At 45.0% G+C, this 20654-nt stretch overlaps 1 protein-coding gene across 2 annotated transcripts in view; it reads right to left on the bottom strand.

The window, feature by feature from the left end:
- The window catches only part of MGAT5 (alpha-1,6-mannosylglycoprotein 6-beta-N-acetylglucosaminyltransferase), a 335177-nt gene that overhangs the window by 192452 nt on the left and 122071 nt on the right, over positions 1-20654 (bottom strand). The window contains exons 3-4 of one of the 2 annotated variants that reach the window (XM_054581995.1): positions 17309-17676; positions 1130-1294 (exon numbers count right to left, since the gene is read on the bottom strand). In XM_054581995.1, the coding sequence (XP_054437970.1) occupies positions 1130-1294; positions 17309-17549 (406 nt within the window). In that variant the 5' untranslated portion in view covers positions 17550-17676. The remainder of the gene's footprint in view (positions 1-1129; positions 1295-17308; positions 17677-20654) is intronic. The other variant, XM_054582003.1, reaches the window with a different exon arrangement.

Genomic DNA, 20654 nt, shown 5'->3' with positions numbered 1-20654 from the left:
CCTAGATGACACTGCCTCTGTGTTGTAATTAAAAGTTATTTTTAATATCTCTGGTTGGCTACTTTGGATTATTAGAAGTACATTCTGCAATTTAAAACTTGTGAAAGGGCGAAGAACATAACAAACAGGTAATACAACAAGCTTGCATAATGGGAGGCGATTAAATGTTTTGACACCGGAGGGGGAAAGGAAAGGAATCGCTCCCAATTAAGGCTGTGAAAGAGGGAGAGAGAAACAAGCCAACAAGTGTGTGCTAAACTAGATTTTAAAAATTTCAAAAGTAACTCAGCTACTTATTTCATCCACTAACTAGAGTTTGGATACCACCCACCAGGAGTATAGAACGGGTATTCACAACCATTCCCCCAAAGCACCTAACCCTGCCCCTCTAGTTCTTTGCTTTGTCCTGAGTCCCTAGGAAAGGACAGTGGTCACCCTAAAAAGAGCACGCCCTGACTCAACCACAAAGACCCAGAGGCAGCCTGAGGGGGGCCCAATGAGCTGTGGACAGTCCAAGCTGCGTATGATTTGGGTTTTGTGTTGAACCCACGTCTCTCATCCAGGATTGCAGTCTCAAGAAAGGGGCAGACAAATGAATCCCAGTCAAATGCATGGTGGCACCATGCGTGCCTGGAGAATCAGCCCAAGATCAGGCTGGGGCCGTTTATTTCGCATGCACCATTTCCAGAATTTCTCTCTCCATGTACACACAGGAGGCGCTGTCTGCAATGGCAGCTCAAAGAGAGAATCATATCTATCATATATAACAAATTTTTGAAGTTGTCTGATGAAAATGGGGAGAAGGAAGAACCTCTAACCAGCATGAGCTTCCCAGATAACCTCAATATTTCATTTATCCATGCTATGAATCTTCTCATTACAAGTGAATTCCAGGAGCTCATTATGTAAAATACGTCACAGAAATGACCAGATATCACATATCATGAGGAGATCATAAAAGCATGTTAACATCTGTTATTCAAAAAATAAATTTAAATGTAGCTTTACAGGGGCCACAAAAAGTTTATGGGATTTATCTCATATTGAAAAGAACCACTGTGCTTTTTTTCTTTTCCCAATTCAAATCAAGGTGTGGCTCCATGCCAGGCTCCAGGATTGCCCTTCTTACCTGCCACATTAATTTTCTCAAGTGCTACCAAGCTGGGGACAGCTGTGGTGGAGTTGGTCGAGTTTGCTCCTGTGCCATTGATTACCAGGGTGTCCACCTTTGACTCCAACTTGCCGATGCGCTGCAAAATATTATCCAACAACACAGCAAGAGTTTTCTTCAGATCTGTAAAATAAAATGCAGTTAGTTTTAAAATTCTTTGGTCACACGTGTACTTGTTCAATGCACATGCTCTCTCTTTCTGTCTCTGACATTAAGAACAAAAAGTGGCAGTCAAAAGGTGCTGCCCCAAGGCCTGTCCTAACAAACCATATCTTAAAAACAACCAAATCCCTCCCAAGTCACTGCTGCTGGTCTACCCATCATTCTGTGCCCTGGGCCAGAAAGTACAAGACAGTGTGGCCTGGTCTATGATGCAAGTTAAGCACAAATGACATAAAGTCACTTCTAGCTACTGGGCTGATAGAGAATGCTCATTGTTACTTAGCATCCTACCAGAGTGCTCTATTTATAAATTCCTCCTCCTTATAGCATGATGGTTACTGATGCACACAAAGACAACCGCAAAGTGCGGCGAGATCCCAAAGTCATTTCTGGATGGAGTTTGTTGTTATTTTTAGTGCCCTGTACTCCAGTATGTCCCAAGTGTTTTGTTTTTGTTTTTGTTTTTTGGGTTTGTTTTTCTTTCTTTTTTTTGCAAAGTCTTTATCTGTCTTGACTACATGTAGTAACAATAAAAGCCACAGTTCCACATTTTCAGACATGCTATATTCAGTTAACTATAATCGGATTTAGGGAAATACTCAAAGACCAGACGCATTCATTCGTTCAAGAAATCTCTATCAAACAACTACTATGTGCCAGGCACTGTTCTAGACGCCAAGGATGCTCTCTCATGGCGCTCCCATTGAAGAGTTGACTCCCTTTCTTACACACCTGGCTGTCGGATAAGGAGTCCGTACACTTCCCTCCAAATACATCATCCTCACACATTTATCGGCACACACACAAAGATGCATTTAGCCCTTCTCCTCTGGAAACTCATAATCAGAGAAAGATACAGTGACTTGTATATGTGGAAAAGGCAGAAGGACAACAGGATGGTCATCCATGTGGACAGAGTCCAGACTCATTTATGAAGCGGGTGCACGCAAGGGGAATAGTACTCTGTGGGGGTAGCAGGATATAGTAAAATCTTGAACTGAGACCAATGGGAAGTTGCTACTTTCCATTTGTCTGGGAACAGAGCAAACTTGCTCTGGCCCAGTACTTTGATCTGGCCCCAAAAGAAACACACACCTGGTTAACTCACCAACCCCAGAGCACAGCCAACCAACCTTGGCCAAGAGGCACTGAGACTGCCCCGCTCTGCCAAGCCCAGAGAGAAACTAATCCCAACAGAAACACAGATATGTAATTAACATGGAAGTTTGTATTCTCAGTGGTTTGTAGACAACATCACTGGAACTGACTGAAAACTACAGACAGAAACAGATCACACATCTTGATCCTGAAAGTCTGGTTTGATGTGTTTGGCATTATCTCATCCTCTCCACCACTTCTCAAAACCACACATCAGACTTCTTCGCAATCTTAAGATTTGTAGCAGTCTGTTTACTCATTAATTCTAAGAAATATCTGACCAGGCCTATTTTTTGCTCTTTATTATGTATGTTGCCCGTGGGCAGTAAGATAAGCTAGCCATGACATTAGAGAAACAGGGCCAAAAACCTGATTATAACGAAGAAGGGCAGAAGAGAGCGAACATTTCCTGAAGGCCTATAATGTGTCGTATATATTTCATATATATATGAAATCCCATGATATGTCCATATTCTCCATAAGGTAGGTATGACTTCATTTTACAGATGGAAAAACTGAGGTTCACAGACATGAAGTAATTTGTCTGTGCTTACAGAGATAAGTCACTTGATTCAGATCTGCCGAATGCCCTGATGCCTCAATGAGACAAGTCAAGAGCCAAGGCAGAAAAAGAAAACCAAGTATGAAACCCACTGTCCTTCATCCATAGCATAGTGGTTAGGAGCTCAGATTTGAGAGCCAGACTTCCTAGGTTTGAGCCCTCCCTCCCCATTCCTGTTTTCTTGTCTGTAAAAGAGAGATAATAATAAGCCTGCCTCTGGGGTAGTTATGAGGGTCTAATGGGTTAACATTTATAAAATATTTTAAACACTTACTGGCATATAATAGACACTACATAACTGCCTGTTATGTATATAAATAAAAAATAAAACTGTCCTCTGGAATATGCTTCTGTCCTTCCTGAAGAAATGTCCCCCTGGCTGATGTAAAGCTTTATCGCTTCATCCAGAGTCATGAGATCACTCTCCTGCAGGGATGCAGCCCCTTCCCCGCCCCCACCCCTCACCCCCGCATGACTCACAGTCTGCCCGGGCACGTCATTAGCTGGCATGGTCAGCGGGAGTCAGCCACCAGCTCTGCTCTTACACTGAATCCAAGGCGGAGACTGGTTCTCTAGTGTTCTGAGGTTTGCCAAAGGCTAGCCACACAGATGGGGGCACTGATGCCATGGAGAGATGGCTGCACTCAGTATAGAGAAACCACTCTTCAGAGAAAAGATAGCAGTCTCTCCCACCTCCAGCCTCTTTGCCTGTATTGCCAGCCAGGGAGTCCCTGTGAAAAATGGCACGTAACTACTACCCACTATTTAGCCAGGCACAGAAAGCTGGCCCTGTTGTTTGGGTTAACTTGGGGTTTCTCAACTTCAACTATATTGACAGTTTGGACCAGATAATTCTTTGTTGGGTGGGGCTGTGCTGTGTATTGCAGGCTGTTTGGCAGCCTCCCTGGGCTCTAACCACTAAATGATGGTGGCAATACCACCTTTGTGAACAACCAAAAATATCTCTAGACATTGCCAGAGTCCCTTGGGGGGCAAAACTCCCTCCCCCTCCCCATTTGAGAACCACTGAGTGAGGTACATTCTCTCTACCCTTTTCTTTCCCACTGCTCCTCTGTAGAGATACCAAAAGAGAACTCTGACAAATGGATTATGGGATAGAGAATGGAAGTACAAGAAGCCACTCCTGAATTTGCATGATGTTGACTTCCGTTTGCTGAGGCACTGGAGGCATTGCTACAAGTACAATGGGCAGCACCGTGAGGGAAGTCAGCCTTCCTGCCCTTGAGAGCTGACAGACAGACACAAGAGAGTTGGTAACTCTGTATAATGCTAACAGGCAACGGGACTCCTAGACAAAGTCCCCAACACACAGTTATCAGTGGAACACACCGATAAAAAAACACCTAACAAAGTGGAACAACTTTGTTAGGATACAAAGTTGTCACAATGGCATTCAGAAGACATTCTTCCTCAATTCTTAAGATACAGTCTACCAATAAGTGAGACTTATCTCTTATTGACTTCCTCTAGCTGAGGTTGACCTTTTGTGACTCTGATACGCCATAAATAAGGGGATCCGTGATGATGAGATGTACCATGCCAATACTGCTACTAACTGCTGCTGCCACTCTACTACCACCATTTACTGTGTGTCAGCTACCACCCTCAGCACTTTGCATGAGTTAACTTATTTGATTCTGTCCAGAGAGTATTGTGAATGTACCGTGGTTCCCACTCCCATTTTATAGATGCATAAACCACAACACAGGGAGGTTAAGTAATTTACTTCAGGTGACTGCAGACCCAGGGTTCATACCCACAGCCTGGTTCCAGGGCCAAAGGCTCCTGCCCACCCTGTGACATTGCCTCTGAAAGACCACCACGGACCTGCCGGCCAGCAAGCATCTCTGATCTGCTGCTTCTGAACACACTTACCAGGGATTAACCTCTGGGCTTCAGCCATGTTAAATCATAGCCCAACCACCCTGAACAACTGCTGATGCTGCTGTTTTTTAAGCAACTCCAACACTAAAAATAATTTTAAGTTCTGCCCTTCTGCCTTTAAATGAGACTGAAATATAAGACTATCAAAAAGTTTGGACTCTCTAAGGTGTATCACCTGGGTAGGCATTTGACCTCCCCTTAGGTGAAAAGAAAAAGAAGTTCATTTTCACCTCAAGCCATCTATCGGAGTCACTATTTCAAGGCAGCCCACCACAAGATAAAAGATACTACCAATAACATAAGGGCAAAATGTTGCCGAGCCCACCTTTGCATCCTCACCAACTGGCGCAGGGCCTGGCACATTACGGTGCTCAGCAAGTTCGTGTTACATAGTGCGCAAGTGAGTGGATAGTCTTCCCAAAACTAAGGCTACATAAATTATACATTTCTAGGTGATGAAATTAGTTCTCACTTTTGTATTTTACAGTTAAACCTACAAAAGCTATTAAAGTTTTATAGCAATTTTAATCTAAAGCCAGAATGTTTTTGTTTGTGTTTTAGTCTAAATGATAACCCATTTATCCAATAAGACTATAAACCCAAGAATAATTTCTATAGTTTAATAAAAAGTGACGGTGAAAATATTCCTTCAAATTCCAGTTTAATATTTTTTATATTTATCACTGTGTTTTATAGTTGTTTTAACAGTAAAGTGTATCCTCAGCAGCATCACAATTTTCAATTACTAACAGCCTTTTAAAATTTTGTTTGTGTTTAAAAGCCTTGACAGTACAAATTTAATCCCAACATTACTAACAAAATTCTGTGTTCCTAAAAATTTCTGTACGTGACAAAGATGAGATTTGAAAACATTAAAGATGTCCCTCGGGGGAAAGTAAGCTTTAGTTGCCATCATGGTAGAATGGGTGAGATCTCCATTATCTCGCTGAGCCGTGACATTAGGGGCTAAGATGGAACTGGAAGACACCGCCACATCCTTGAGCAGCACAGCCAAGGAGGCACCACTGCCAGCTATACTTCCCTCCATAGCTGGAATCCAAGGAGACAGGATCTCAGTAGAGAGAGGTGTCTTGCTAGTGGAAAAGCTGTGTAGGTCTATTAACTAAAGCTGTGAGAATGGGTGGTGAACCCTGATTTCCTAGATCATTAAGTCAATCAATATTTGAGAGATTATCAAAAATGCCTGTGCTTGGGGCCTGTGCTGGTCTCACCCCGCACCCCTGGGACATGTGTCTAAGGCAGTGGTGCTGTCCCGCAGGCTCACCTGTGGAGTCTAAGTTACCCAGCACCATCTTCAAGCTCTCACAGAGAATCTGCAGAACCAACCCACATGTCAAGGACTCGGACACAGCCACGGTTGGGAATGAAGCTTAAGGTGTGGCCGCCATGATTCACTGGCACATACTATGCAGTGAGCAAGGACTACCATCTGAACTGCAAAAAATCACTTACATCTGTGCTTGCTCCTAATGAAAATCCCTCCTCACCATGGTCATCCCGGAGAGGCAGAGTGTGAACAACAGAGCAGTTTCACTTTTGGGCTCCAGAGAAACCAGCAAAGACAGGGCGTTAATGAGAAAGGAAGGTGCTAATGAAAAAAGAATTAACCCCAACCTCTCATTCCCATCAACTGCCAAGCATGTCAAGTTTCATCGGTTATGTATTTTTAAATTAATTTTAAAGTGACCTTTCCACAGAAAGAGAACGCAGTCACAGCGATGACCAAAAGGCACTGCGTATGTGCTCGCTTCAGAAGCACATACACAAAATACAACCTGTTCCTTATGTACAAAGACGGTCAAAGCAGAGTTAGTTATAAAAGAGAATAGGGTTATTTATTATAGATAAAAGCTGGAAACTTGCCAAATACCCAACCAAAAGATTAAATTACATCATGCCCCTCTCTTCATAAGATGGAATGAATTGCTAGATTGGAAACTCAAGGAAGGCAGAAGGCAGGTCTGTCTGGTCATCTCTGTTTATCGCCACCACTAGCTATTAATATCAGGAGATCAGTAAGTACGTATTGAATAGATAGATGATAAAGAAAAAGCATATGGTCACTAAAAATATCTAATGGTGTAAGGAAATATAACAAAGATAATTTAAAAAGCTGTGTATGAAATACTCCAATTTTTAAAAATAAGCACACACATCTCTCTGCATTTTAAAAAAGGACTGGAATGAAATCAAAATTTACCTGGGTTTTGTGTAAGGAGTATTTTATTTTTTCTTCTTTAATTCTTCTTTTCTGGATTTGGGGTTATGGAGTACTTTATTTTCTGTCTTTATTTGCAAGGATACAAAGATGGACTTGGATCATTTTGCCCTCGTGTGTTTTATTGACAATATCTTTTGTGTTGGACTGCCTTGAAATAGGGATTCAATTAGCTGCTTAAGTTAGCAACTTTTCTTCCTTTCCTATTGCGAGAGAAAACATGCCTACCCAGGTGACATGCCTACAGAGTCCCAAGGCTTTTGATAGCTTTGTATTCCATATGCTCTCAATTCTATACAAGCATTCATATGCTCTCACATCACAAAGGTATTAAAAGCTATTTTTAAGTGCACAGTACAGTGACTTCTATCCTCAGAACAAAAAGATACTGGCCACAAGTGCCCTGATGTCAGGTAAGAAGATACCCCCCCATGCCGAAACATCTGTCACTGCCTCCCACTGCCTTATCCCAGTGGGGGACTTGCCTGCACCTGAACTCACATGTGACCTACCCATGTGGAGGTCACAGACAGCCACACCGGTGTACAAAAGGGAGTTGATGACCATCACAAAGTGACAGAGCAGCTCAGATGCCCAGTATCACTGACCAGCATTCTCTTCTGGGTGAGGATTTTAGCATGGATTTAAGTTCTGACTCCAACATACACCTAGCGGTGAATGCTATTCCTGGGGTGCTGGGGTTCACTGGCATTTTAGGAAACTTTCTTAGGCAGCAAAATCTGAAAATAGATCACGTCGAGGCCTGTTAATGATATCAGGTGCTTCATGGAATCTGTAAATAATCAGAATGACATGCTTGGGCCTTTCTCTCAATTTCCTAACAAACAGCCAGCTGCATAGGGTAGGAATTGAGCATTTTTGCTTTTTTATAGAAAAGGGTTCAAGCCTGTTGCTGCCCAAGGTCCCCAACCTGACTCCAGGGCATGCTCCCTGGCTCACCATCCCTACCAGGAAGTGTCCCCCTAATACGCCCCCTTCAGAGACCAAGTGAGCTTACCTCACAGCCCAGAGAGGAAAGCCTTCTCTTGAACAAGGCAATTACGATCACATCTCCTATTTCTAAAATGTGGAACTAACAACACCTTTAGAAAGGGGTCCAGTGAGGAGCCCCAAACCATCTCTCTAGAGGCCACGACAGCAGTTCTCAATCCAGGACAGCGTGGCGCCCAGCACTGCTTCTCTGAAAGCAGCCTGGGTGCTTCTGGTGGATAATCCTGTGTAGGACAGGGTGTCTGGTTGGGCCTCAGCCCCTGAGGAAATACTAAGGACAGCTACCTAAAGAGGTTTCCAAAGCCCTACATTCAAGTGAATAAGCAATATCAGGTTTACTGGTCGTTTTGGTCAGGTCACAGATGCAGGTACGTACGTGCAGGCCAGGGTTGGTGCAGGCCAGGGTTATTACTCACAATAATGAAGGCTCTTTATTTATTTCAGGGCTCTGAAAAGCTCGGACACATGTAATCCTCACAAGAACCCTATGAGGTAAGCAATGTTATAATCCTCTATTTTACAAGAGGAAGCAGGCTCTTAAAACATCAGTGACTTGCCGATGGTCACACACCCAGTAAGGAGCCCTTCCACAAGCCACAGATAAACACTCTCTCCCTGCCTTCCAGAATAAGCAATGGTTCCCTATGACAGGATCATGCGTTACAGCTGGTCGGGGGAGTGACGCGTTGCAGGGAGCACCACAGTGGAGCACGGAACTCCTGGATCTGAGGGTTACTCTCCGGAGCCAGCTGAGGGAGCGACGCTCTGAATCCCACAGCGCCCGTCCCAGGGTTGTCACGGATGGGGGAATGAACACGGGTCATCGCAAACACTTCTCTGTTTGCCAGGAGAGGGGACATGGTGTCTCTTCCCTCTAGTGGAGAAGGCCCCAAACCCCGTGTCCAAAGGCTTTTTTTTTTTTTTTTTTTGAGAACCCTAAGCACAGTGGTACGGATGCAACGCTTATCAATCAGTGTCAAAAGGCTATGTTTACAGAAAACAGAGATCATGGATACCAATTGGAGGAACACAAGGGATCTGCTTCAGGTCAGGGTCTATGAATAATGTAAATCTCCTTCCCAGTCTGAGCAGGTTATCACCGCTTTTGAGAGAAGAACAAAGCGTCCTTAGAGGAGCTTCCTTCTAGGCCTGATTGTCTCTGGGAACAGCCCAATCCAGTTTAGGGCTGTGCCTGTCTTTAGTGTTGTTTCAAGCCTGAGCCAGGCGGGTGGGGCAGAGCCACCAAGAGATAAGGAGACTCCTTTCAGACAGAATGAGGACTAGGCTGTGTCCAAGATGAACCTAGAGGTGCAGGCCTTTTTGCCCTTTCTCCATGTCCCCTCAAGTCCTCGTTCCACTGCCCACACCGGCCAATGTCTGTCTAGGTCATCTTTCCTCATGAGAGAACATACGCGTCATCGATAACCGACCATCACAGGGCCCAGCAAGGTGATGTGAGGAAGGCAGGGGCTGTGCCCCTGCCAGGGGGACAGGTTTCGTCTCCTCAGTGGCCTGTTTTCCCAAGGCCTCCTTGATTAGTTCCAGCCTTGGGGCCCTCTTGCCTGTTGGTGAGGCTACAGTCCCTGAAACCAGGCAGGACAGTTCCCAAGTATAGCTACTTGGAGTCTCTTGGACACAGAATCCACAGGGAATCTCTTCTCATTTCCTGTCTCACTAAAAACATTACTCCGATTTTCAAAGTAGCCCCGACTGTAGCTGTACCACACATAGAGTCCTGGGGTAGGGCTGCTAGTCACTCACAGTTCCTACTATGCACCAGGCACATGTTAAGCCCTGGGGAACAAAATAGACAAAAACCCCTATTCTCTGTGGGCCTGAGTTCTAAGTGAGGGAGAGAGATGATAATGTCCAATAACTATGTGATGCTAGGGAGTTTGAGTGGTGAGAAGAGTGAGAACAGAGTATGGGCCGGCCCTGCTTCAGGGAAGGAATGACAAGAAGGGCTGAGAGAGAACAGGAGAGCAGGGAGTAAGCCGTCTGGAGAGAAGACTTGTAGGTGGAGGCAAGAGCCGATGCAGAGGCTCGAAGACAGGAAAACACTTAGCCAGACCCACAGCTGATCCTAGAAGACAGTGCGTGACAAGGCTGGCACATGAGAAGGGTGAACAGCTCTCTGAGGCGGCGCAGAGATGAGAGGTCTGCCCAGGCAGTTCTGACAGGACACCAAGGCAGAGCCAGGAAGAAGAAGGGGCTCAGGCCACCAGGCCCGAAGAGGGAGCCACTGTGGGGCCCTCACACGTGCTTTCCCCTCTCAGGTCAGGAGCACACTTGAAGTGGTGTGGCATGAGAGAAAAGCCTAGGTGACAACGGGTGTAGAAGGACAAGGCTCCAGCTCCTCCCAGAGACCCATGTTCTGAATGCACTCCCATCTAAACACTGCGAGGCCCTCCTCAGTCTTCCGGACTTGCTGGGTGTGCTTGTGCGCTCACCCTGGCGCAGAGGGGGATGCTGGACGGGCTGGACCACAGAATCACTGGGAAAGCCCAAAGCCCAGAGAGGCCCATTTCGTAGGTTCCAAGCTTCTAGACGCAGAAAGCCCTTTCTTTAGTTACACCAGCCACTTCACTGTGGGGCCACCCAGGCCCCCTCAGAGACAGCACACAGCCCTGCCACCTTCACTCCAGTAACAGTGCACTGCCCTCAGAGCAGAGAATTTCTGCTTTGGTGATGGTGGTTTTCCACAACACGCCAGCCCTCCAAACAGTCCCTTCATAGTTGTAGAACAGAGGCAAAAAGAAAAAGTGAAAAACCCTTTACAGGCCTTTATAATCTAATGAAATCCAACTTAAGTTTCCTGCCTTCTTTTTCAAAAGCGAGGTGGAATGAAACACATGTAGAAGTTGTCTGACTCTCACAAGGTTACCTAGGTTTTCAACTTAGGGCAGGGGCTACTTTTCCAGGGCCACCTCAGGCAGCCATGCCAGCATCACCGAGGGGGCCTCTCTTTGGCTTTTGAGCAGAACCGAAAATGATGTTAATGTCTCAGAAGCGGGTACCCCAAGCCAACGAGGGCCACTTGAAGTGCAAAGCAGCTACTACACCGCTGTTCCTGATCAGAACCCCAAAAACTCTATCCTGGCTCTTTACTTCCTTAAGGAAATAGAAGAACTTCCTTCCTCCCTATATCCTGCCTCACCCCGCAAGGAAGTTGACAGTAGATAACAGGGCCAGGCGAAGGCCCAAGTTCACCCACAAGAACACCTACCCCCTCCACATCCTTCTCCCCTTCCCATAAGACTGAGACCCACAGTCACATGCCACCCTGCCTGCTTCCCCCTCCCTGCTTCTCAGCCAGCAGCACCTTCCACAGGGCTCCTTGCTCATTTTGTTCCAGCTGCAGCAGCCTTTTCTGCTGCAGAGTGCGCATGCAGGCCTTAGGGCCTGGCACACACCCTGCCTTCTGCCTGGCTGGCTCTGCCTCAACCTCCCTCTTCCCATCCTGCCCAGCAGCTCCTTGTTGTAACTTGGGCTAACAAGACACCTCCTGGGAGAGGCTTTCCTTGACCTTCTTGTCCAAAGTAGCTCCTCAAATACTTAAAAAAAAAAACAAACAAAAAACCCCATCTCAGGTGCTCTGTCAGAGTAGCCTCTTTTCTGTTTCGCTGCTTCACTAATAAGTGCACTTTCACTTTAAACTCCAAAAAAAAGAAAATCACGTCTTCCTGTCATTTTCCTTTTAAAAAAAATATTTATTTTTAGCGAGAGGGAAAGGGAGGGAGAAAGACAGGGAGAGAAATATCTATGTCAAAGAGAATTGTCAATCGGTTGCCTCTTGTACATATCCTGACCAGGGCCGAACCTGCAACCCAGGTATGTGCCTGGACAGGAAATTGAACCGGTAACCTTTCATCCTTGGGTTTTGCAGAATGACACCCAACCCACTGAGCCACACCAGTCAGGGCTCCCTGTGTCATTTTTCTTCTTGGAATTTATTACTATCTGACATTTCCTTGTTTATTATTTCTCCCTCCAGAATGAACACAGCCTCCACAAGAACAGGGACCCTGTCCTCCACTTTCCAGCCGTATGCCCAAACTTAGACGGCACTGACAAACACCAGCCAACGGCACAAGCATTTCCCTAGTGCCAGGCTTGAAGAATAAGAGCCAATCAAGGGGACAGTCTAGGCCCAAGAAATTCAGGGAACCAGGAGACAGGAGGTAAGGCAGGGCAGCCATGGAGACCTGGAGGTCAAGGGAAGCCAGGCAGCAGGAAAATGAGATACAGGTGGGGAAAGGGGGTGGCAGAGAAACTGAGGGCCCACCCCAGCTTCAGCCTGAGCTGGTGGCCAGTCCAGAGCAGAGCATCCCAGCACCCAGAGAAAACAGGCAGGTGAGAATGACTGGGGAGCATGGGGAGGACCTCTCATCACCCCAGGTTTCCATTCCCGATACTTAGAGAACACAAGTGCAGCAGGCCTGTTAGGTAAGAGGTGATCACTGAGAATGAGAATTTGGGTCAGGTCATCAGAGAAAGAAATCGTTTCTCCTCAGAAACAAGAACGGCATTGACTGGGGTGAGTGGCACGATTCATGACACAATTCTGGTAAAGGCACTGATAGGCATGGCCCTGCCATGCTGGCCTGGGAGATGCAGTTGAGGCTGAACTGCAGGGAGCACTGGCTCCACAGCTCCTCTCAGGTGTGACAGAGTAGCCCACAGAAATGCCAGCCACACCCCAAGAATGAATGCTCCAACTGTTCCACACAGGCTTCCCAGGATATCTTCCAGGCACCACTTTTGCATTACCAAATCCAAAAGAAGTTCCAGTCTCTTTTCAAATCACCAAAAAAAATGGGGAGGGGTAAATACTATTTAAAAGTTCTATTGTTTGAGGCCCGGTCAGACAAACAACAAACAGCAACTGCACGTGAGGCACCTAATATGCAGCTCATTGTTCACGTTTCACACTCACCTGGCCAGACACAGAGTGGTATTCCGCTCTCCAAGTAGCTTGTGCCACTAGGGCCCAGGTCACACAGCCACAAGGTGGCAAAGCCAAACGGGCTGGCTCCAAAGCCCAGGAGCCCAATCACTCATCTCTCAATGTGCTGTTCAGAAGCACTTCCAGAGGACTGAGAAATGCAGCATTTGGATGGGTGCCTCATGAAGATGCCGTTGGTGAATGCAAATACAAAGACAAAAGAGTCGAGGACAGGGCAAAATATCCTGCAGGTAGAAAGCCTGACCAGCGACTATCTAGACCAAAGATTGAGATTTCTGGCAAAATAGCAGACAGCAAATGTTTTAGGCTCTGCTGACTCAGTGGCAACTACTAAGCTCTACTACTGTAGCTCAAAAGCAGACAGACAACACTTCAAAAAGGGGTGTGCTGAGTTCCAAGACATGGCCACAAAAAAAACCGGAGGCCATAGTTTGCTGACCATGCCTTAGATCACGAGAGTCCTAGGAAATTACTCAGTCAAGGACAAACATAGTCAGATGAGTGTTTTAGAATGGACTATGGTCCCTGCTGAAAGATGGAGTCAGTATGTTTTAGATGTTATGTGAAAGGAACTCTCGTGTTATCATGATTCTCAGTTATTACAGTTATTGACAAATGGGAGTAGTTGGGTTTCATTAAAATTTTATTTGCACAAATAGGCAGAGGTCTGAGTTTGACGGAACCCTGCTGCTCTAGGATTTCAAGCCAGGGATTACAATCAGTAATAACCTGAAATCAGCCACTATGGTTCTTCAAATATCTGCCACAGCAAAAAAAGACATTTTATAGGATACTAGGTACCTCTGATGACACCAATGTGGGGTTAGGAAAAGGGTTTTTTTTTCTTTGTCTATTCACTGGATTCATTCAAACCAGAAACAGATCCCAACCCTAGAGGATCAGTTCATCGTTCTTCCAGAGCAGATTCTAGGTAGTGCTCTGTCTATGGGTACATTTGTGGGACAAAAAAGAAAAAAGAAAAAAAAAAAAAAGCCAATTGATGACCAGTGCATCCTCTTCCCCACTCCATCAGGCTAGTTCAGGCTAACCCACTGAACCATCTTTCAGTTTCTGCATCTCCATCTGACATGACATTAACTGAGAGGGCTTCCTCCCTGCTGATTTGTCTGTGACTGGTACTGATGAATTACAGGGGAAGCAACATCCCCAGAATGGCTCTTCAGGTTTCCAGAGCTTGATGCGCACTACGCCATCTTGTTCAATCCCTGTTGTTGGTGCCCAGAACTGGGAACCAAGGGGGGAGATGGGCTGTCATGTTTTAAAGAACAAAAATCAGTTATCTGCTTGAGAACTTCCAGAAGAAGATGCTGTTAGGTAGTGTTTGCTGTCTCCACTCCTAATGTAGTTGTTCTTCAAGGTGCAAAGGGAGGCACTTTGGCCCCTATATCTCAAGACATTTTGATTGTCCTAACTGGGGAAGTGCTATTGGTATCCAATGGGTGGAGACACCAGAGATGCTGCTAAACATCCCCCCACAATAAAGATTTATCCATCCCAAAATGTCAATGATGCCAAGGTAAGGAATCCTGACTTAGGATTTTACCACACAATGACTCCAATGCCTCAGGCACACATGCACAGTCCAATTAAATTCCAGAAACTCAGCTCCAAAGACCATTCTGATTGACATAGTAAGTTGATTAGATGAAAGAAAAATAGCAGCGTGAGTTAGGACTTGCTGATGGTGTCTGTGTGGTTATTTCCTTGTTGTTTTTGAGAAAAAAGATTTCTTTGCTAAGGGTCGCCTATAAAGGGAGGAAGAGAAAGTAAGTAATTTCTGAAGTTTCCCTGAGCTCCAAAATCTTATGATTATAAGCATATAAGATGGCTGAAATTCTAACATACTACTTTGGGGGGGCTGGTAACTTTCTAAAAACTATAGCATCTCTGTGAGGATGAAAAGCTAGGACCAGATCACTGCCCTTTAGAATGTAGAAGAGGCCTACCCTATGAGATATTTAGCAGTACACAAGAAATAAAAAATAGTCAAAACTGGAGAAACTCTAAGTCTATATTTATCATCCATGTGCTTCTTTTCTTCCCATGGAAAACATTTGATAGACTGAGTTAAACAGAAGGAGGAAATCACTACTGGACTACTCCCCTTTCCCCCCTAAATGGAATACACTGAACCAGAAACATGAAAACGGCACCTGTTTTATTTTTCCTTTCTTTTAAATTTATTTTTATTGTATTTTTTCCATTACCATTTATCCCTCTTATACCCTCCTACCCCTCTGTAAGCACCACTCTGTTGTCCATGTCCACAAATCCTTTTTCCTTTTTGCTCGATTTCTCCACCCCCAAAACACCCCCCGCAAAGCTGTCAACTATTTTGTTACACTTACTTATTTCACACTGGTAATACCAATTGTGACAATTTGCTTCATTTTATGTTTTCTCGTGGTTTCCTTATAATACTCAGGAAATACAGGGTAGAGAAAAAGTAAGTTTACAGTGTGAGTACACGAAATAGAGTTTATTTTTGTATTATTATTATTGTATTATTTTCCATAAGAAGAGTTGTAAACCTACTCTTGCCCACCCTATATATTAAAAAAGATTGACATAAATTAGCAGTTTAAAAGAGCATTGTATAAAAAACAACTTAGTTGTTTTTCAACATAGGCTTTCCAAATGGAGTCTTCTTTTATTAATCTATCAAATCAAAAAAGGCGGCAATGTATTTAGACATAGTAAGAGCCAATGTCAACAGACACTGCCAAATCTTAAAAGAACAGATTAAACACAGTGTGATCATTCAAATAGTACGCATTGAAAGATAATTCCCACATTGTAAGTTAAAGGCCACCGTTTTCTCCCTGCCAAATACATATATATGTAAAATTAAAAACTAACCAAGTTTCCTGGATCCTTTCAAAAAGAAAAGGTTACATATGTAAAACTGAATATGATTTCTTGTGTTTGAACTTGAGCTTCAACCAGTTGCTGCACATTTTCAGGAATCATCATTTGAACTCCACATACATCGGGGAACATTCCTTGGTTGGGTCCCAAGATGGACCACCACCATTTTCCTCCTCACCCAAGATCATTGTTGTAACTCATTTATATCATACCTCGGGGTCTCAAACCCAGAGGCCACTGAATTCTCCATTTAAAGACTACACTCATCACTGAACAGCAACAGGTCTCCCACAGATCAAGTCCATTCCAATCCTCAGTGACTAGAGGAGAGCTGGGAAGTGGCTTCTCTAAAACACAGTATGATCCAAATTTCATCTAAGTACTTTGTGTCTATATATATTTATATGTATAGTTCCATGTGCATATATAAAGTATCAGAAAGATATACACTGAAATGTTAATTGTGGTTATTTCTCAGCATAGTATTTGTGTGATTTTATTTTTTCTTCCTATTTTTTTGCTGGTCTCAGCCTCCAACTTCTTCTATATTAAGGGTAACTTTTGCCAAAAGAAAAATAAGTGAAATACCATATGCGTACCTTTTTTTTTTTTAACTCAACCTCATTTTAAAAAGGATGTAAGTCACCTGACAAAAAAAATAACGAGTCCAAAAAAATTTCTTTCAAAGAGAGGGCACTTAAGAGTCAAGGGTGAGAAATAAGAGCAATAAAGTCCAAAGAAGTCAAAGGTTAATGCTATTAGCCAGCACGTGGCCCTGATGTCCTGCACACTAGTCAGAGGGAGGCACACGCTGGCTCTGAGTTTCTTGGCATCCACAGAATCTTCCTCCCCAGCCTCCTTACCTCAGCCTACCAGTTCTAATTAAGTTTTGTTTAGGGAAAGATAATGAGAATATTTTTCTCCATTTTCTGATCATACTCCCAGATGAAATCCTGCAATCCAGAAATGTGTTGAGGGAGGAGAAGCTAGCTGCAAATACAAGCAGTAAAATGCTACCTGCTGTGCCCCATTGCTCCTGGGGCTGTCAGTGGATACAAGAGCTGAGAACCTTCCCAAGGGCATTGCTTCAGCTTTCTAAAAGTGCCCCTCTGTGTACAATTCACTGCCATGAAGGTGGTGGCAAGGGACACCCTCGATCCATGACCAGACAAAGTCTGAGAGACTCTAGGGTCCTTTCAAGGCAAAATCACGCTCAATCAAGAAGCCCCGAAGCACAGCACTTACCATAAGCTGTCATGACACCAGCATATGGTCCATCCACCACATTCCTATTTTCTTCTGCCAGCGCCTTGATGTACCTCTTGCTGAGGTCCAGAATCTGCTCACGCAGCATGGAGCTGCTCTCAGGCTGAGTTCGCTGCTGGATGGTAAAATGCAGGAGCATCATACCCCAAATAAAGCCAAAAGTCACAAGGAAAAAGCCCAGCTTCTGAGAGGACAGCTTCCATGGAGTAAAGAGAGCCATTGCTCTCCGGCAACTTCACCTGCCGTTGGCCCTTAAAGCGTAGAAGAGAGATGCATGTTCATGGTGGGTCAGTCCTTCTCACTCCGGCTCCTGTGTCAGCTGATTTCCTTTCCTCGCTTCCATTCTGCTGTGAAGGAGGAGGAAAGTTAGCACTGCAATTGTAGCAAACATGGTAAAATAAACCAGAAACCCCGGTTTCAGTCAACTCTAAATTGTGAACTTCCTTTTTTTCTTATTTTGCTAGTTTAGTATTGAAGCGACAAAAAGCTGTACAAATACAGAGGAGGAAATGTGTGTCTGAGTGTGTTAACAGGTGTAGCAGGACTGTTCCAATCTGGACCAGGTTCAAAACAGGAAGTTTGTTTTGCAAGGTAAGGAGGAGATAGAAGGGTATTTCACTGAATGTCAGCAGAAACCCAAGTGGAGGGTGGAGTTGTAGCGCCACAGGGCACTTTTGTGCATCTGTAATGTGAGCTTACAAAGTCATTATTCTGTGCTCTGGTAAGGATTAGAGCGTGCAGCTGGACAGGTGAGCAAGAAAGTGGATGCCCCCCAGGGGTAATCAGACAAGGAAAGGGGAGAGAGCCCCAATATTACCTATGCATGGCCAGCTTTCATTAGCAGTGTCCAGAGACAAGCTGAGTCTCTCTGGGCCACCAGGTGGCCTCTCCCAGGCACCAGCATGGGGAGGCTATGCCAGGGTACCAGTGGTCTTTCCGTTCTCCCTATCATTAGTGAAAGCTGCACCTCACTTCTCAGGTGCACACTTCTCACAGGAAATGTCGAGTATACGCCTGCCTGCTTTTCTGTGGCTCTCTGTTTCACTCACACCATGGGGCAAAATGACATTAGAAGGTACAGTTTCCCTGGCCCACTACATCCTAAGGAATACAAATATTACATCAGTATGTTGTATACCCGAAACAAATACACTATTGTATGTCAACTGTACTTTAATTTACAAAAAAAAAAAAAAAAAAAAAGGTATCATTTCAATACCGATGCAACCAGATCCTATCTGGTATCAGCACAGGCTGGGTCCTAAATCAAGGTTTCCCAAGGAAGAGGGCTGAAGCGTAAGTTGCAAATGAATTACAGGAGGGGCTCAGATATCCAGCTATCCAACCCCCCTGCTCCCTGGCAGAGTCCTGGGCCCAATTACCAGCCAGCATAAAAACGACACCATTTCCTAAGTGTGCCAAGGGAAAGGCTAAGCATGGGTCTCCTATGGGAGACTAAGCCAGGATATATTCATAGTGTGCATAAGTTTCAGTTCAAAAGATGATTTTTCTTGAACAGCCTAAGAAGAAACCATAACAAATCCTTGGTGCTTTCACTTGGTGCAATGCAGCGAATCTATGTTAGTCTTTCTCTTTCACTGTCCTTCCCTCGCCTATCAAGAGTCATTGGTAGTGGGTAGTACCACCACTAAGGCTAACAGTAAATAATAAATAAATTCTAGGTTATGTCCCACACATTGTGGTAAATTTTTTTTGTGCCTTAGATCACTGAACTCTTATAAGAGTCTCCTATGCTAAGAACCATTAATATTATTATGTTTGTTTCAGAGAATAAAAAAGAAAAACAAAGGCATAGAAAGATGCACTTGGCAAAGGTCAGCCAGCTATGTAGCAGAGGATAGATCACCCAGGGACCATTCGGGGGTCAGTAAATGGGACTCTGCCTTCCTTATGCTACCCCTCCTCTCCCACCAGCCTGTTTATCTATAGCCAAGAATGGCCGGTACATGTTAAAAGGGTTGCAAAAAGCAACAAATAAGAATATGTGACGGAAATCCTACCTAGCTCAAAAGGTTAAAATGTTTCTTAATGGCCCTTAACAGAACATTCTAGGCCAGTGGTTTTCAAAGCGGGGCCTCTGACTCAGCAGCAAAAAGAGCAAAAGTGAGATATGCAAATCTCAGGCCCCCCTGCTCCAGACCTACTGAATCAGAAACTCTGGGGACAGGGGCGAGGGAGAGAGCAACCTGTCCTTCAACAGCCCTCCAGGTGATTTTGATGCCTGCTCAAGTTTGCAAGCCCCTGACTCAGGCAGAGGGCTGCCATCATCACGCCACCCCACCCCACTGTCAGCACAAGGGGGCGAGAACTCCGTCGCGCACCGCTTTAAGTTCCTGTGCCAATCCCCACCCTCCACACCTGTTGGTCTGCTATCACCATAACCTTGCCCGTCCTTCTCAGGGTCTCCCTGTCTCCATGGACGCTGCTCCCCACACCTGGCTGGCCTTGCTCTGGCCCTGCCCCCGCCCCCGCCCCCACCGCAGCTGCTTCAGACCACTTTACCCACTGCTCAGCCAATGATGCTCTTTCCTACTCTGCAGTTTAAAATACGGTCTGCTGCCTTGGCTGCAGTTCTATCAGTGTCTGTGTGGGATCCCAGGATATCCTCTAAGGGACTCCCTGCATACTTTCTCAGAGAAAGAAACTGACGACAGGGGCACAATAAAATACCCACTGACCAAGTGAACTAGTAATCTGGGTACTATGGCACTTTTTTCGGCCCTTCTAAATGCTGGGCAGCACCTGCCACCTTTGCTGCCTCTATTTGTTTTAAAAGCATATGCTGAGCACTGCTGCCATTGGGTTCTGGGGACTGAGCAACAAATATGACTGAGGTCCCTTTCTCAAGGGGTTGATATCTAGTAGCCAGTGTGCCTAGTTTTTCAGGGAGTGGCTGCACTTTCTTTTTGATACAGAACAATAGTGATTAAAAGGTGGTCTGTCAGGCCAAGAATCTGCCTGCCTCTAGACTTTCCAACAACCAAATCCTCTAGCCCAGAGGATCTGATTGGCACAAAAAGGACTAGACGGTATATCTCAGGAGGCCTGCCACCAACCAGAGTAATGACTGCCAGGGCAGCCGCGACCTCATCTACTCTCCTCCAAAAAGAAGTTGCACCAAGTCGGTTTGCAATGAGGTAAGCTTCTACATCAATCACTGGCACTAACCATCCTAACATGCATTTCCTCTATTCTTGCCATTCTTAAAAGAGCAGCATTCGCTTCTTTTTCCCCCCATTCACTCCTCAACACAATATCTGGCTTCCACCTTTCCAAATGCGGTCAAAGATCTTTGGCAAGAAAA

The sequence above is a fragment of the Pteronotus mesoamericanus genome, unplaced genomic scaffold (assembly GCF_021234165.1).
Source record: "Pteronotus mesoamericanus isolate MK-2021 breed Mesoamerican mustached bat unplaced genomic scaffold, CSHL_Meso_final contig_1173, whole genome shotgun sequence".
Taxonomy (NCBI): domain Eukaryota; kingdom Metazoa; phylum Chordata; class Mammalia; order Chiroptera; family Mormoopidae; genus Pteronotus; species Pteronotus mesoamericanus.
Note: the sequence above shows the minus strand (reverse complement) of the source record. Positions and strands in the feature narration are given on the sequence as shown.